At 33.8% G+C, this 18,444-nt stretch overlaps 1 protein-coding gene across 6 annotated transcripts in view; it reads right to left on the reverse strand.

Annotated features, from left to right (window-relative positions):
* C2CD5 (C2 calcium-dependent domain containing 5) overlaps nucleotides 1–18,444 on the reverse strand; it is a 95,742-nt gene that overhangs the window by 38,748 nt on the left and 38,550 nt on the right. For 5 of the 6 annotated variants that reach the window (XM_011974759.1, XM_011974760.1, XM_011974758.1 and 2 more), the window contains 2 exons: nucleotides 5,209–5,323; nucleotides 2,149–2,244 (listed from right to left, as the gene is read on the reverse strand). In XM_011974759.1, coding sequence (XP_011830149.1) covers nucleotides 2,149–2,244; nucleotides 5,209–5,323 — 211 coding nt within the window. Of the gene's footprint in view, nucleotides 1–2,148; nucleotides 2,245–5,208; nucleotides 5,324–14,707; nucleotides 14,774–18,444 lie in introns of all 6 variants that reach the window. The other variant, XM_011974757.1, reaches the window with a different exon arrangement.

Consider the following 18,444-nt stretch of genomic DNA (forward strand, 5'->3'; position numbering starts at 1 on the left):
CTATAGCTAAACACAGTATAATGTTCACCATATAGCAGCAAATAGTAGTTCCACTTAGCCTGAAACCAACCTGAGATAACTTGCTAAGTCACACTAAGCACTAAGTAGCAGGCCTCATGTTTGAATTTCAGTTTGTTTGAATCCAAAGCCAATGTGTTATAAGGGGGTATAAAAGGATGAAAACTGAAGCAATTTTTAACTAAACGGCTCACACAAATGTCAACATTAGTGGTATATATAAGGCATAAAAATAAAAGTATTAAAATTTATGAAAGCATTCAAAATATGAAATGTACACAGGGATTGTCCCTGAATAGTGAGATCATAAGGAATCTTTTTTTCCTTCTACTCTCCTACATTCTCTAAATTTTTTCTAATAAGCAACAATAATTTCATAGCAGAAAGAAAAGACATTTTCCTTCTTTTTTCTTTTTTTTTTTTTTTTTTTTTTTACAACTAGAGGTGGCACCTATTGTACTGAACTACCATATAAGAGAATGTACTGTATCCATCCAAGCCACAATACAGAAAAAAAACAAGCTACATGAAAAAGGTTACTTGTTAAATTAGGCTTCCTATCAACTTAAGAATGAAATCTACAGACGTGTAAGAACTATATCGTACCACTGGTACAACTCACTGACAAAGAGAGTTTCTCAACACAACATTCTAATTATTTAGTGTGCTTCAAAATGCCCCGCCTTCACTTTCCTATTTACAATGACCTTTAAGGCTCTGGAATTTATAATAGTCAATATCCATTTTAATACGGACCAAAGAAACTGACCAAGTTCCTCTAGTGAATACCAGAACTAGAATATCTTAAATGCTTGCAAGTTTATACTAAATTTGACAAGGTACAGAATTTTTTTTGCCTTTTTTTTTTTTTTCTTTTTAAGATGGGGTCTCGCTCTGTTGCCCAGGTTAGAGAACAGGGGTGCCATCTTGGCTCACTGCAACCTCCGCCTCCCAGGCTCAAGCAATCAATTCTCCTGCCTCAGCCTCCGGAGTATCTGGGATTACAGGCGCCCGCCATCATGCCAGGCTAATTTTTGTATTTTTAGTGAAGATGAGGTTTCACCATGTTGGCCAGGCTGGTCTCAAACTCCTGACCTCAAGTGATCCAACCACCTCAGCCTCCCAAAGTGCTGGGAATACAAGCGTCAGCCACCACACACTTGACCTTTGCTTCCTTTCTTAATATATGCTTAATATATTAATACTGGGCTGGGGGGGGGAAGTAAATAGGCACACTGTGGCATAAGGGGTAATTAAAATCTGTATTATCCAGGTAGACTCTGGTAACAAACTAATAGTTTATATGTGTGTGTGTGTCTATATATATATATGTATATATATTTAAATATACAGTCACCCTTCCGTATCCATGGGTTTGGCATGTATGGATTCAACCAACCACAGGTTGAAATATTCAGGAAAAAAATAAAAAATCCCACAAAATTCCAAAAAGCAAAAAATGAATTTGCCACGTGCTGAGCATTACACTGAATCCATGAAAATGAAATGATGAACAGGTATTGTATCAGGTATTACAAATAATCTAGAGATTATTTAAAGTATAGGGGAGAATGTGCATAGGTTACATGCAAATACTATACCATTTTATATTAGGGATTTGAGCATCTGCAGGTTTTGATATCTGCAAGGGGTCCTGTAACCAATTCCCTATGGACAGGGAAGGACCATATATATTATACCTATAGATAATCTTGATAAAATACAGTACTTTTGTTATTTTGTAAATTAAGAATTGTTTTTATAAAAATTGTTTCATAACCTCTGTTTTTGGAGGTGAGACACAGGGAAATGAAAGGAAGACAAAAATCAAAAGATTAGTTCTATATCATGACGAAGCAAAAAAAAATGTACACTTGAAATTCTTCAACTGGCAATCACACATGTCACTTATCAAGATACTAGAAACAATAATGTTTGCCATATAGTACAGAATCCAACACTACTCTGTTACTATGGGTTAGTTAAAAATTAGTGAAGTGCTTGGTCCCGATTTCTACACTGTACCACTGTAAGCCACCCTACAGAGAAGAATTATACCAACTCTGAGAAAAAAAGTCAACCTCTCCCTTCTCAGCCCTTATGGAAAATAAGCCAGGCTGCCATGACAACCTCTGTTCCAAACAGCCTTCCACGGTGCCATCCTGCAGAAATCTAGGATTCAGTACAGCCGCTGTACCAGATGCAGATAAAATGCAGACCTCTTCACTATAAAGGAAAAAACACAAATAAGTTAACATTTTTCAGACAGTGTAACTTTGGAAAATGCTAACTATCAAAATAATTATAACAGTGACAATTTAAGTTCAAGTTAGACTCTACTAAATATTAATTAATATTTATGAGGTTTAACTCCTAAACCTAGCCTAGAAAACAGAGGTAACTTTATTTGAACGGAGGACAAGAATTCTTCATAAATTAAAAATTGAAATAAAGTATTAATATTAAAGACAGTAACTTCATTTAAAATATGGCAAGGCTGAAAGAATGAAATGTTTCAAAATATATAAGCAGTAATAAATTATATTGCTGAATCTAGCATGAATCAAATTATATTAAAATATTCTTTAAATGTATATGAAGTTTTATTAAAATTATTCTAAAAGCACAACTATTTAAATATCTCTATATAGGTGATTTATATAGCTTAATCTAAATTTAAATCATTATAAAGGTTTCTGAAACAATACATAAAATATACTAAATGAAGCTTAAACTATATCACAATATAACAGAAAACTGATATTCAAAATAATTTTTAAATTCTTTATATGTCACCCAATTTGAAAGCTAAAAAATTAAACAATCAACATAATTATTGAATGAGATAACCTAAACAAATGAGAAAAGTAGCAACCTAGGGATGAACTGCTGAAAACCAGGTATAAATAAAACAGAAGCCTAAGAGAACAGGGAAGGAACAGTCACTTGAACTGTAAATAAACAAAGGGACACCAGGCTTAAAGCGTAGGTAGGAATTAAGGATGTCAGAAGGAATAACATGAAACCACTGACGCCTTCAAATCAAGAAGTTGTAAGAGCAGAAGTGCATTTCAGAGAGTTTAATCCAGTAACAGAAAGTAGCATGGGCTGGAACAGAAAAGATTAGTAAAAATTTAAATACATAGATGTTTTTGAGGTCTAGAAAGGAAAAAAAGCTTCTGTCAGATGTACTCAAACTTCTAAGTAAATTAACTGAACTCATTTGCAGACTCCTCCAACTGTGACCTATCTTCAGCCATCCTGAGTCTACATTCTGTGGCCGCCTTTTTTTGCTACTCTTTTAAGCGTCGAATGCATCTTATAAGCTTTGAAACCTCTCCCTATGCCTTTTCTTTTTATTTATATAATTCATATTCATCCCCCAAAATCCAACTCAAGCATCAGTTACTTCATTGACACTTTCTTCCAATTCTACTTCAAGCTTTCAGCCCTCTAGGATCCCAAAGCATCTATATCTCAATTTTAAAATTTATTTTACATCATAATTATCCAGTAGAATGTAAATCTGATACCAAGAACTATGTCTTCTTTATAAAACCATATCTCTGGTTGGGTATGGTGGCTTACGCCTGTAATCTCAGCACTGTGGGAGGCCGCAGCGGGCAGATCATGAGGTCAGGAGTTTGAGACCAGCCTGGCCAACATGGTGAAACCCCATCTGTACTAAAAATACAAAAATTAGCCAGACATGGTGGCAGGCAGCTGTAATCCCAGCTACTAAGGAGGCTGAGGTGGGAGAATCACTTGAACCCGGGAGGCGGAGGTTGCAGTGAGCCGAAATCACACCATTGCACTCCAGTCTGAGTGAAAGAGTGAAACTCTGTCTCAAAAACAAACAAACAAAAAAATCATTTATCTGAGGCTTGAAAGTTTATGACATTAAATCCATCAATGCGGCAAGACAACCAGGGAGTAAGGCAAGATAAGCATGACAAAGTTAGTAGTTAACAAGAGTAGAACAGCTACTATGGGAATAAACAGTCCAGGAGTATAACACATGATCTGCAAAGGAAAAGAAAAGCCCACAGAAGATTAAATAATATGGCTCTGTAATGCCCACATTTACTACAGTTTAATCATTTTTCCCTAACAATAAGGATCACCACAAGAGCAGAGGATCTGACAATAAGAATTATCTAAGAATAGATGGTAGAAAAATAAGATAGCAGAAGGTTAAACAGTTTCTAGATGATATCAATTGTAAACTTTTGAGGGGGCTGAAAGTAGGGTTCAAGGATGGCAAAAGAACAAGAAAAGCCAGAACCTAAGTAAGGGGCTGAGAAAACAATTGGTTAAGGTAAGGTTCAAAACAAACTAGATATAAAAGAGCAAATGATACTGGTAGAAAAACGTTAAGTTGTGATCTGAGAGTAAAATTTTATAGTTTCAAAATTTTAAGGAGGAACAGTATCAAGTGATACTGAGGTCCAAAATGTGGCTGAAAGTTAAGTGGGGTCAGAGGACTTGAGAATAAGAAACTATAATGCCAGTTGCTAGAATGAACATAATCATGTGTAACTGGAAGAGAGAACAGAGAAGTAACTAAGATAGGCAAAAGAATGCTTTAGAAGTAGATAATGGAACAGTAGAGTGGCATGTACTTTAAAGAAGGAGATTGTTCAAATGAAGGGAAGGAGAAAAAGGAATTGAGAACCAAGAGTATGAAAGCCCCTCCCTAATTTGTCAGTATTAGGAAGAATGATTTGTTAGCAGGAGAAAGTTACATTACAGTAGGTAAAAGGCAGAATGAGTTTGTGGACAAACTTTAAAGGCACATGGCAATTCATTTACAGTAGATTAAGGGTTCCAAAGGTTCCAGTGAAAGAAGTTAATACAGTTACACAGTAGAATAAAGGAAGCCTAGAGTTAATATTTGCTATGTGCCAGTATTATATTCTCATTTAACATTGATTTAAACAATTAATTGATGTGTGGTATTTTCTCCATTTTAATGTACAAACTGAGGCTCAGAAGAGTTAAATAACTTTCTCGTAATTACACAGTCATTAACTGGCAAAGACGGCATACGAACCTTAATCTAATGTACTCCAAGGCCCATGCTCCTGACCACTTCGCTATTCTCTTTTCTTTTATTTGCATAAAGCTTTTCCCCTTTCAGATGGCAGTCTAAATTAGTGTCTAGAAAATCAAGTTGTTATTATCATTTACCAGATGCTAGTTGATTCACTGTAGCCCACTACAGCATGACAGCCTAATGCTTTAGCATGTGATTTTATTTCTTGTCTGATTTCTGCCCACCATGCATCTCGAGTTTCTGGTTCATCTGAAAAATAAATTTTAAATCAGTTTATTACTCAACAGCACATTATCTATATGAACATGAAATGTTTAAAATAAACATACTATGGGAAGTAAAGAAGTATTATTCTATAATGGGTTTTTAAACTTCCCATCTTTAAAATGTTACTTCTCAAAAGGCATAAGATTTAACATTTTAAACTCGATTGCTGGAAAACAAACCACCTATCTGCATTTGCTTTATTACTTTAAGAGATAACTAAAGGAATATATGATTAGATATAATTTTAAATGTAGACCCAGAGTTTCCAAATTCTTATCTTAGCTATGGTTAGAATTTTAGAATTAGACTAAGAGGATATCCTACATCTCACCTCACTGAGTGAACACCTTATGTGTTATATCCATAAATTTAACTTAAATTCTGATTTCATTTCTTGGTACCTATTTTTTATAACTCACTATATTGTGGATTCTTTCCAAGGCAAAGATTTGTCAATGTTAAAAGAGAGAAAGCCATCTGTAAGCCATCCTTCTATAGAGATGTGGGTCTTCAGGCAAAATACAAGAAATTAGAGACTAATTAAAAAAAAAAAAAAAAAGAAAGCAAACACACTTAAAAAATTAATTCAAATACTTTGGTAATGTATATAAGGAAAAATTTCAGATATAACACTCCATGTATTGGTCTGTAATTTTTAAAAATGATTTAGAATCACAGAATTGTATTTTATTACCAAAGAGAAGTCCAATATTGCTTGTGATGGAGCACTGTAAGTGGAGCATCTGTCACACATATTTCCTAATCACTTGCATTTAGCTGCGAACTACTGGTGACAGCAGCTGCAAATTATAGTAGCTTTTCATGTACAACGTGTTAAAAACAGAAAGTCTATAATTAGTATATCATAATTTATTTCTTTTTGTGGCCAATTCTCATCTGGGAACAACTTGAGATAGAAAAAAAAAATCAACTCTAAATAGAATGCTAAGCTCTCATCGTAAATTTTCCATTTAAAGACACTAATAAATCTAAAAACCAAAAAATCCAAAGTTTCTATTTTTGAATTGCAGTATATATCTGATTTTCAAAATATGTTTTTCAAAATTAGTAGAATAAGTAGAATTATACTCACTAGTAAAATAGTGAAGACAGCAAAGTAAAGAAAGGTTAAGAGGCGTGTTATAGCTCACATTCCTATGATGAAATTTTTGTTTCCTCCACAGGGAGGAGGATCAGCAAAAGGGAGAATTAAGGAGATAAAAGCCAGAACTACAAATGATGCCAGCCAGTTCTTGAATTAAAGTTTTGGTTCCAAGACAAAGCTACCTGAAAACTTTCTTTCAGAAGAAAGAAATGCAGAATTCAGGAAACTGAGAAAAACATCAAAGTACAAGATAAAATAAGGACGAGAAATAGAAAAGACTACAATATGGTATTAGCAATCAATGTTATAAATTAAGAAATGTGTGAACAATTAAGTGAACCTATTTTACACAAATACTACTTGTGTTAAAGAATTTCTTCATATTCCCAAATGAAGTATATATATTAACAGCAAAAATACACTTTCAAATCCATACTCTCTTTTTCTTCTAAGACATACACACTTACGGACCAATCTGAACATCCATTTAATATCATCCTTTCCTAAAAGAGAATTTTTGTATCATAAGATGAACTATTATTCAAGTGGTTGCTCTAATCTATTAAATTACCTATGATTCTGAGACAATACTTATCACAAATAACTACAGAAATGTATCTCAGTTTAGAAAATACCTATTTCCCCAAAAAATTGCATGAAATAAAAAGTCTAACTTTTCATAAGCTCACTAATAAAACCTACTTGCTTTTTAAACCATTCTAGAAGTTTACAACATTATTTTCTAAAGCAAATAATTATGTACTATGTTTTTATAAGAATAGATTTTTCTCACATTAGGTTTGCCTACATCTGTACCACAAGTAATACATACATGGTAGCTTTACTGTTTTAAAAATGAACTTTACAGAAAGTAATCCATAAACAGTGTTTTAAAAATTAATAAAAAATGGAGAAAGCTACTTAAGTTCTACATATATTTATTTTTAAAAGGCCAGCATGTCTAAGTGGGAAAGTATATTATAACAATTCCTACGAGATATCACATAGAATACAAAGTTCATTTACATTAAACTTACCTTAGTATAACACATAAAATAATCAAATAATTAAACCAAACACTATGAAAGAATAAATGGCTGATTCAAAAAACAAACAAACAAAAAAAAAGCTGAATGCAGCACAAGTGGAGCATTCATATTCTTCTGACAAATTCACAAGCAGCCTTTATTTTAACACATGAGCCACACAATTGCACATGGGGATGCCATTATTGTATTTAATAAAGTATTTACAAGTTTAATACAAAGCTAAACAGTTACATAACATGGGAGCTAAGGAAGCAAATGGCATATGTCCACACTCCAGAAAACTTGTTAAATTTGGTTTTTGGCTAAAGCAAAAGCTCAAAGAACGAAGGGTTTGCAAAGCAGATTCAGCATACAGGAGCCAGAAACAGTGGATATTTTGGCGCATGCTTGGATCAGGTGACAGTACAGACTGAAAACTATGGCAGCTCACTGAAATGGTTACAGAAAGTAATGGCCCTAAATTCTAGGTGAAAGCAAGGCAAGCATACAGTAGGGAGCACTTAATCACAAACTGGTAATTATACTAACAATTATCTACAACTGTAAGCAAGAGACTAAAGGAAAAATTTTTGGCTACTAAATTTAGGGGGCGTTTAATTAAAACAAAATTAAGATTAATTTGTTTAACAGTAAAGAAAAGTTAAATTTATCATCAAAGCTTATTTTATACTCATGCCAGACATGAGCTAGAGAATCTTCAAGTAGTAATTATGATTCCGCCTATTCTATTACCAATAAAAATTCAGAGATATCACAGCATTTAATCCCTACAATAGAATGTTTAAGGTTTAAAAACTGGTAGCTACAGTCTTACAGGAATGTATTGTGTTTTCCTATAAGAAATACACTAATGAATTTGAATTATCTTATTCACCCTACAAAACTACAAAATTGAGGATACTATACTAACATAAAAGCAAACATGTTTGAATCTGGCTTAAAATTCTGTGGCAACTATATATGCCACACATGAAATGATACTATTTAGTTATTTGAAGGATATACAGCTCAGATGTGAGGTCACATTTAATAAACATTTCAAAGAAGTTAAGAAACAAACCTCTTCACCCTAAACACCATGTTTCTTCTGCTAATCTACAGAATTATTTATAATTATAAAAGTTATTTTAGGAGAATTTAAAATTTAATTATATACAAATTAATATTTTTTAACATATTTTTATACTCAAATTATATATTTTATACATATAAGTTTAATATACAAATTATATTTTATACTATTTTATGTTTTTCTTCTATGGGTCAAAACTCTTTGTAGATAATATCACAAATCTTTTAATATATCCTTTTAATTGCAGGCATGAACTGAGCCCTAAATCAATCCTCACTGATGTCTCTTTTAGGGGTAATGTCAGCACACTTAGGTTGATATCAGCATTCATTCATTTTTACTATGTTACATTCCTAGAGCATGGCCACAGCTCGATATCTTGCCATCTTTTTAACACTTTGTTTCTGAAGTACAGGTGAAACTGGTAAAATTCTAAAACGGCAGTTTATCTCTCAGAAAATAACAATGTGAACAACTCAACATGATATGCCCTTATCTCAACCTCTTTGAGATTTTAGGCAATCACACAATTGGCAACTAAGAAACACCAACTACCTGAAATGTTAAGTTCAGTCCATTTTTATATAGCTCTGGAAGAGAATAACTCTGCGTTGCAGATTCTTTTAATATGGTTAAAAGAAAAAAGAAATTATTCTAATGTTTTAAAGCAGATTCACTATAGTTAACAACACTGTACTGTACATTTCAAAACAGCTATAAGAGAGAACTTGAAATGTTCCCAACACTTAGAAATGATAAATACTCAAGGTTATGGATACCCCACATACCCTGATTTGATCATTACTTATTCTATGCATGTAACAAAATAAAACATGTACCCCATAAATAAAACAAATATTATGTATCAATAAAAAATTATTTTAAAAATGGACAGTTATTCAATCTAATTTATAAATCAACAAAAGGAGATAAAATGTTAGGTTGGAACAAATAAAGGTTAACACAATGATAATCTATCATGTTAATGGACAGTATAAAAAGCTGTATTCCCAAATACCTGAAAGTAACATTCCAACTGCTAACCTCTTGAAGAAGATAAATTTCCCCTAATGAAAAAGAAATTAGAGAGTTCAGGTTCAAAGGAGTATATAACCTCAAACTGGGTGGGGATCAGTAGACTAGGAAGAAGATTCTCATTATAGAGGAAGTCATGTGCAAATACAGAGCAAACATCAAGATGTAGTCACTTGGGATGTTAGGAGGAAACTAAGATATAATCCATGTTGGACCAAACTGGAGTCTTTACTATCTGTAAATTTAGAAAGTCAAATGTGTAGTCTACTTCATAATTGTGAAATTTCACTACACACACGCATGCACACACACACACACACACACACAATGTAACTGGATTTTCATTATTCTAAAGTTACTGGTAATATAGAAAAGCTCACATGTCACACATACTGTATTTATGCCATCTTGCATCTTGAACTTATTTATCTACTTCCTGAAAACCTTATTAAAATACTGAAAACCAAAAGCTGTATAACTACTTTAGGTATACTTTGTACATCTGCTTATAAGTATCTCTCAGAGAAAATGATAATTGCTGAGATTATCAGTAGAATTAAAGTTCCAAGACAGCCTACCACCTATCTCCTTTAACCAATACACACATATGCACACACCAAATAGTGTAAGAATTACCCTAGACTGGGTGTGGACAGGATGCCTGCCTGGCTTAACAATTTTGTTCCCAGTACCCAACACAGTGTTCAACACATGGTAGGCACTCCACAAACATCCACCGAAGAAAAACTTAACTGAATTGAAACTTAAAAAAAAAAATTCATTCAGATGAGCAGATTGATATCTACATTCTGTAAATATATCCTTATATAATCAGCTGACTCACACTTTGTTACCATTAAATATTTTGTAAAGTAATTATCATACTTATTTTTATAGGACATAATTACTCACTTTTGCTCCTAAAATAAATTTTCTAAACAACTATAATTCTGATGGCTAACAAAAAAGACTAATATGTTCTAATTTTGAACCATTAATCCAAAGCTTGCCTTATCACTAGTAGAAGTTTATGAATGAGAAAAACTTAAGTATAATATGTCCTAAGATCTATAATCTGTCTAAAATAAAATCTGTTTAAAACCCTTTTAAAAATATTCTCAAAAACAAACAAAAGGCTATCTAGTGTTAAACAACTTGTTTTACTAACTCAGGACTTAAAATATCAACTCACAAATTTTGTCTACATCCGGAAACTATCTCCAACTAATATATAATTACATTTTGATACCACACTATATAACTACTTTACTTCTTCTTGACACTTCTTAAAAAAAAAAAATCTAAGCTGACATGCAATCTCCACAGAGGAAAAAACAGCAAATTATCCACAACTATCAAGATTATCACTGATTTAAAAATTATGTATGTTAGCTACTCAAAAATACTTCTAGTGGTAACTCAACGGAAAAAAATAAAAGATCATACTCATTTGAAAACTGAGTTAGGACTATTAAAACTTGCTCTGTAAACATTTTCCCATCTCAACGCTCAAATAAACTTGAGTTTCCAAAGGGTAGCTCCCAATTGCTATGTATAATTTTAGAGCTGTAGTTATGTGGGATAATTCCCCTTTCTTTCTCTTGTATTGAAAGCAGACAAGAGCCTGCTTCATTTGCCACATTTCACTAGTTACTAGGTCCTGCTATTATTATACTCAAAATATCTCATTAATCTATAGTTAAGAGTATAGGTTCTGAAGCCAGAGTACGCAAGTACAAACTGTGACTCAACCACTTTCTAACTATTCACCTTTGGAAAACTACTATTTCACTTTGCTCACCTACAGAACAGGATTAGTGCCGACCTCAGAGATCTGTTTTGAGGATTAAATGGCCTACTATTACAAAACACTTAAAAGACTACGTGGCACATAATAAGTTATTGATCAATGTAGCTCTCCTATCACCACCAAAACCTAGGTTACCTATTTAGCCAAGGTTACCACACAGTCTACTAATTGGTCTCCCTGTCTATAGTCTTATTGCCTTTAAGCCCATTCTCCACCCTATAGTCAATGATCGAATGCAAATATGAGCATAGGCTACCCTTATTCTTACACACTTCCAATCCTAGAATGCCACACATAATATATGTAATGTAAATGCTGCATTCTGCTTCCTAGCAGCAACACTCACCTGCCTGGCCTTTCTCAAAGTCTGTTACCAAGCCAGAAACATAAGCAGCATGATAAGTAAAGGTAACATTTTTAAAATAAATTCTAATATTGAGTTCCCTTCTTCCTGCTCTATAAAAACATTTCAAGGGCTGGGTGTGGTGGCTCATGCCTGTAATCCCCACACTGGGAGGCTGAGGCAGACGGATCACTTGAGGTCAGAAGTTCGAGATCAGCCTGGCCAACATGGTGAAACCCCGTGTCTACCAAAAAATAATTAGCTGGGCATGGTGGCACACACCTGTAATTCCAGCTACTTGGGAGGCTGAGGCACGAAAATCACTTGAACTTGGGAGGCGGAGGTTGCAGTGAGCTGAGATCACGCCACTGAACTCCAGGCGATAGAGCAAGACTTCATCTCCAAAAAAAAAAAAAAAATTCTAACACTGTAGTTAACACAAACTATGGTAGCAAAGCAGGAGAAAAGGAGACAGAAAAAAAAAGCTAAACTAACCAAGATATTTTGTACTCCGTGGTAAGCAACCTAGTAAGCATGAACTAACTATGTAAACATCATCAAATGAGTACTGGCTAGGACATTGTTTTGCAAATGCTAGAAGTTTCAGAACCACACTCAAAGTATATATAAACATGGGTACCGAAATATAAATCTACGTGATTCTTCCATCTATCCTTCAAATCTGAGCTCAAGAATTACAACTTCTGTAAGTTTCCCTCATACAGAGTTAATCAAGCCTTCTTCTTTAACCTTTATATTGTATCACACCATACTACACAGTAAATTATTTAATGTTTTTCTATCCTCCAAGAATATGAGCTTCATGAAGGCAGAGGGACTGGCAATCTTTCCACCCTAACACCTAGCAAATTGCATGGCACAAAATAAATTCTGATATAAGCTTGTATGACCTGTCATATTTTATACAACATTACTGTATAATAATCTTCCCGTATCTTTCCATATTTTAATGTTTCTGAAATAAGAATGTCTAATAATTAATTATATTTAATATGGTGGTGTATATTTTCTCTTGGAAGGCTGTTATTAAAATGATGATGCCTCATGTAATACATGGTACAAAGAAGCCAGGAAATACAGTGTGGATGAGCAATTCTAGCCCTAATAAAAATGGTATCAACAATTCTTTTCCTACCACGGTTAGTTCTTGATTTTCTACATAGGAGAGCAATAGCTAAATATTCTCAAATTACAGAGAAGAATATATAAATGATTTGCATATATTTACCTATATCAAATTTTTCTTCAGAATTATCAAGTTATTTTTCCTAAACAAGTATGAAAATCAGTTGTTTCTGAATATACACTAGGTCTTACCAGAAAGATTCTAATTAATCAGAAGCATACTACGAGGTGTCATCATTTATGTTCTTTTAACATTCTATAACTTATATCCACCTTTTTTCTTCATATACTTTCTACCTGACATTATTTTGAAGTGATGGCAAGATATACTGCTTCCTCAACCATGTTTCTCTTTGCCAAACCATAATTCTGCTTTTGTGGGACAATGTCCTTACTATGTCTATAAGATTTAATTATTGCCATTTCCATTTCCAAGATTGTTCTATGATTTGACCAACACACATCTCATTCTAAACATCTTTGCTCTGACAAGATTTCAGTTCCCTACATTATTAATGATGAATATGCTCTCAATGTCCTTTTTCTATATATCTTTCCACTATACTAATCTGCCTATGTTTTAAAAGTTCTTATTTTTAAGAAATTAACCTAGCAAGGTATTTTTCAATTTCTCACTAAAAACCAATTATAAAATATTACACTAACAAATGATCATTTTAATTCTAATCAGTGACAGCATGCTGGTAAAAACTTGGATAGGAAATTTCCCTACGGATTATAGATTGATATCAATCTGCATCTGTAAATGTTGGACTTATCATATGGTTTACCAGACTGAATTTAGGTAAATCTACATGATGAATATGATTTACTTCATAGTCAAACGTGCATTACTTACATCAAAACTTATATCTTGAACTCCTAAAAACAAAAAAAGTTTACAATATAGAAAAGATTCTGAGATATTATCTAAAATTCTGAGCCCCTTGGTGCTTTGCTTATCTGTAAGATATACTTTCTGAGACAAATAACTGAAAAGTTTCTTTAGGCAACATGCCAGCTTCTGACTGAATCAAAATGGTTGTATTATTTCATTCTAAAAAATATAATATAAACAATTAGAAATGTACATTATTATGTTTTTATCAAAAAGAAAAATTGCTTTTAACTCTAAAACACATCATCAGCTGTAAAACTTGCTATCTTAGTCTGGTTTATTTAAAAGCTACAAACTACATTCATATGTAAAATTACTTTTTAAAAATTATATTCACATGTGGAAAGGGAAGGAGGAAAGTTTAAGAAAGCTGTTAATCCCCCAAGTCTGTTCTTAGTTATCATCTATTTTGGAACACTTCTAGAATTATAAATAAAAATGCTAACAGTTACACTTTTACAGTATCCTACAGAACACTAAACATATTCTATTCAAATCTAAATGTGCATTTAAATATACTTTATTTTTAATTTATGAAACATTAAATACTTATATTTAACAAACACTTGCTTAATCTTAAAGCTAAAGCCTACATCATTTACCTGATATAGAAAACCATCCAAAACGTAATAAATATAATTTTAAATGATCATTCTGAAGTTAATTACCTAAGAAAAGTCATTGATAATTTATAGTATTTCTATGGCTTTCATTAATTCATTTTAGTTAACACATTTTTATATTTGCATTTCCACTGAAATTACAAGAGTTATTACATACGTAGCACAGAATATATCTGTATAACTGAATTGACCTTAAACTTACTTCATCTAGAACATTTCTAAAAACTTCACTGAGCTGCCATAATTTTTGTCAGCATATGTAGTACTGAATGACCATTAAAATACCTGAATTGAAACTATTCCAGTCTAGCAGTTTGTAAGATCTTGTGTTACCCATAATTCCGACAAAGGCTGAGTTCAAAACAGCAAATTAGTAGATCAGTTTTAGGTGCAGAATAGTAGGAATAAAACAAAAAACACTACAAACAAGAACGCAATTGACAACACCACTCGACAGGAACTGGAAAGACACAGACAGCAGAGTTAATAAGAACTAGAAATAGAAAAGGGGAAAGGAGCATGCTATAGTAATCTAACATTAACTAATCTAATTATTGAATTACCTTGATTTTTAAAACCACCCCATTCTTTCCCTTGTTGCAGTCACCTGTTTGCTCAAAATTTACCAAAGGAGGATGTTCTTTAAAAAAGCCTCCAAAATAAAAATCCATAGTTAGCAGGTGGTAGTGGTTTTAAAATAAGATTTTTTCCCTTCTATAGTGAGAATGAAACAAAAATTTCCCATATTCACTAGTCAAAAAATAGCTGCAAAATTCATTTGAGAATGCAAACACAGCATTTTTAACATTAGCACATGCATCTCAATCCATCGTAAGTTTCTCTCAGCAGAGTAACTGTCACAAAATTAAAACATCATCATTATGGTAGATGTTAATCTAGAGTTTTGTTTTGTTTCAACATTCAGCTTTTCTTCAATATATTAAAATTTCTTCATAAATAATTACTTAAAAGGTCTGGAGATTAGTAAATGTTCTTAAGAAAATGTTCCTTTTTAGTGTATAATAATACATAAAACAATCCACAGAATGTGACATTTTATTTTTTGAGATGGAGTCTCCCTCTGTCACCTACGCTGGAGTGCAGTGGCATGATCTCGGCTTACTGCAACCTCCACCTCTACGGTTCAAGTGATCCTGCTGCCTCAGCCTCCCAAGTATTTAGGACCACAGACGTGTGCTACCACGCCCAGATAATTTTTGTATTTTTGGTAGAGAGAGGGTTTCACCATGCTGCCCAGGCTGGTCTCAAATTCCCGAGCTCAAGCGATCTGCCCGCCTTGGCCTCCCAAAATGCTGGGATTACAGGTGTAAGTGACCGTGCCCAGTCAGAATGTGATACTTTAAATCAAAATAATATAATATTGGAACCATTAGAATAATCACATGTATTTAACTAAAAATAAACCAAAATGAAAATGTAACTCATACACCATTTGAAAGCACTTATATGTATATGTCCATGACCTTTTGGGAAATAATCCATTAATAACTGAGAATTTCTACATGTGAGCTGAAAAAATACTCTAAACTGGGAGGAAAGGCAGAGAATGGGTGAGCTGGTAGTTACAATACCCAAAAGACATTCTGTAATAAGAATTACTCTTTTCTTCCCTGGGCCTGGATTCTTACATTTCTTGCACAGTTAGCATGAACTGGCAGGTAAAATAAATCCCAAAATGCAGTTAGTTTTTTTTTTTTTAAGTAGTGACACTAAATACAGCTCTCTACTTAAACTTATTTAAGTAAACTTCACTTGTTCTCACAGACTCTATAGCTTACTCAGAGTACATGGAAGCAAGAAAATAAAATCAAAATGTTTTTCTTTTTTTTTTTTTTTTTTTTTGAGACAGAGTCTCATTCTGTGGCCCAGGCTGGAGTGCAGTGGCACGATCTCAGCTCACTGCAACCTCCACCTACCGGTTTCAAGCAATTCTCCTGTCTCAGACTCCCAAGTAGCTGGGACTACAGGTGCCTGCCACCAGGCCTGGCTAATTTTTGTATTTTTAGTAGAGACAGGGTTTCACCTTGTTGGTCAGGCTGGTCTCAAAACTCCTGACCTCAAGTGATCCACCCGCCTCAAAGTGGCTTCCCAAAGTGTTGGGATTACAGGCGTGAGCCACTGCATCCAGCCCAAAATGTTTTTCAGTAAGCAGAAGATATCTAGTAATTAAATATATTCCTGAAACCATGTTTCGAACTATTAGATCAGTGGGTGCCATCTATTAAAATATTTGAGTCAATGGTCCATAGAAACACAGGTAACTGGCCTTGGGTCACAAGGTTGATGTCAGGTATGTTAACTCGGTACTTCCTTGCATTTTCCAAATAATTCAAGTTCCTTAACACAAAGATGTAGAATTTGGCATAGTCTCCAAGATCCCAATGCATTAAACTGGCATCAGTCTGAATTTTTCTTTAAGTACTGTACACAAATACCACAATGGAGAAAACATTTTATATTGACCACAAAAATAAGAAACAGGGGGGGAAAAAAAAACTAAAGAAGGGGAAAAAAAGAGAAAACCAGTGCTTAAAAGATGTATTTGCCCACTTGTAGAGTTAAATGATCCTAACTTGCACTGTTTTTCTGAAATCTCATTCAAGGTCCAGAGAATTCTAGTCTTCTCTGAAATAAACTCAAATGACATCAAACTACAGGTCATAAACTTTTAAAAAAAATTTTAAAATAGTAATGCTCTGTATCCTCAAAAATAGTCATTATTTACAATGTTTTGGTCCAATAACTTCAAAGCATTTTACCCTTCTTTTTTTCTTTTCTTTCTTTTTTTTTTTTTTTTGAGACAGAGCTTTGCTCTTGTCGCCCAGGCTGGAGGGCAATGGCGCGATCTTGGCTCACTGCAACCTCCACCTCCCGGGTTCAAGCAATTCTCTGCCTCAGCTTCCTGAGTAGCTGGGATTACAGGCGCCTGCCACCATGCTCAGCCAATTTTTGTATTTTTAGTATTTTACAGGCGTGAGCCACTGTGCCCGGCCACTCTTCTTTTTATAGCTGTCAATACAAGCCTCACAAAGAGGTCACTGGATGTGACAATTTAAAATTTTCAAAAATATATACGTCTATATGCCAAATAAGAATACTAATATAACTTCAGGTTTAATGTATGTTGATTGAGCATCTAGTCAATGAGAGATATAAGAACACATTCCATATGGAAAGTTCCCACTATTTATCATGCTTATTTTAGACACAGAAAAATCACCAGAGTATTTCTGATCCAAGGGCCTGAATCCAGTAGGACTTTGATGCCTACTTGCTTTTAATTATGTTCCTATGTTTTAAAGAAGTAACCTACTATTCTTACTCGTTTGTTCAAACAGAACAAATAGCTACATAAAAGAAACTGAGGGACCAGATGTTAGTTTGTCTGTCTATTTTTCAATTCTTAGCTACTCTAGACAAAGTCTACAATTACTTTGTTGCCCATGCTGGATTCCACCACCAATGACAGAATGGAATCCCAGCACAGTGCTGGGATCTGGGTTCTGTGTCTCCTAAATGCTGCCTGGGCAGGCTGGAGGGGACAGGTGGCCACGGTCAAAGACAGTCCCAGTGTGTTCAAGTTACACAACGAGCTCTAAGAAATGACAGCTCCAGTCACCTGCTCAGGAAGAGGGTCTCTGACCCATGGACTCATCTGGTTCCCTCTGCTACGTATCTGTTCCTATGACACCCACAGTGCTTACACAGGTCTTGTTGTGTTGCCCAGGCTGTTGCCCAGGTCTGGCTATGTTGCCCTGGGCTCAAGCGATCCTCCTTGCCTCGTCCTCCTGAGTAGCTGGGACTACAGCCACATGTTACTGTGCCCAGCTTTACCATTACATTTTTAAAAATATCTGTTTTAAGAAAAATGAAAATAAGCAATCTATAAAGAGCTACTGCTAATGAAAAGAACTAACATCTTAAACTAATGGCCATAATGGTCAATTTATAAAAATGTTTATCTCCCCTGGGTCAAAGAAAAGTTATTTAAGGATTTCCTT

Source organism: Mandrillus leucophaeus, unplaced genomic scaffold (genome assembly GCF_000951045.1).
Source record: "Mandrillus leucophaeus isolate KB7577 unplaced genomic scaffold, Mleu.le_1.0 Scaffold1486, whole genome shotgun sequence".
Lineage (NCBI taxonomy): Eukaryota > Metazoa > Chordata > Mammalia > Primates > Cercopithecidae > Mandrillus > Mandrillus leucophaeus.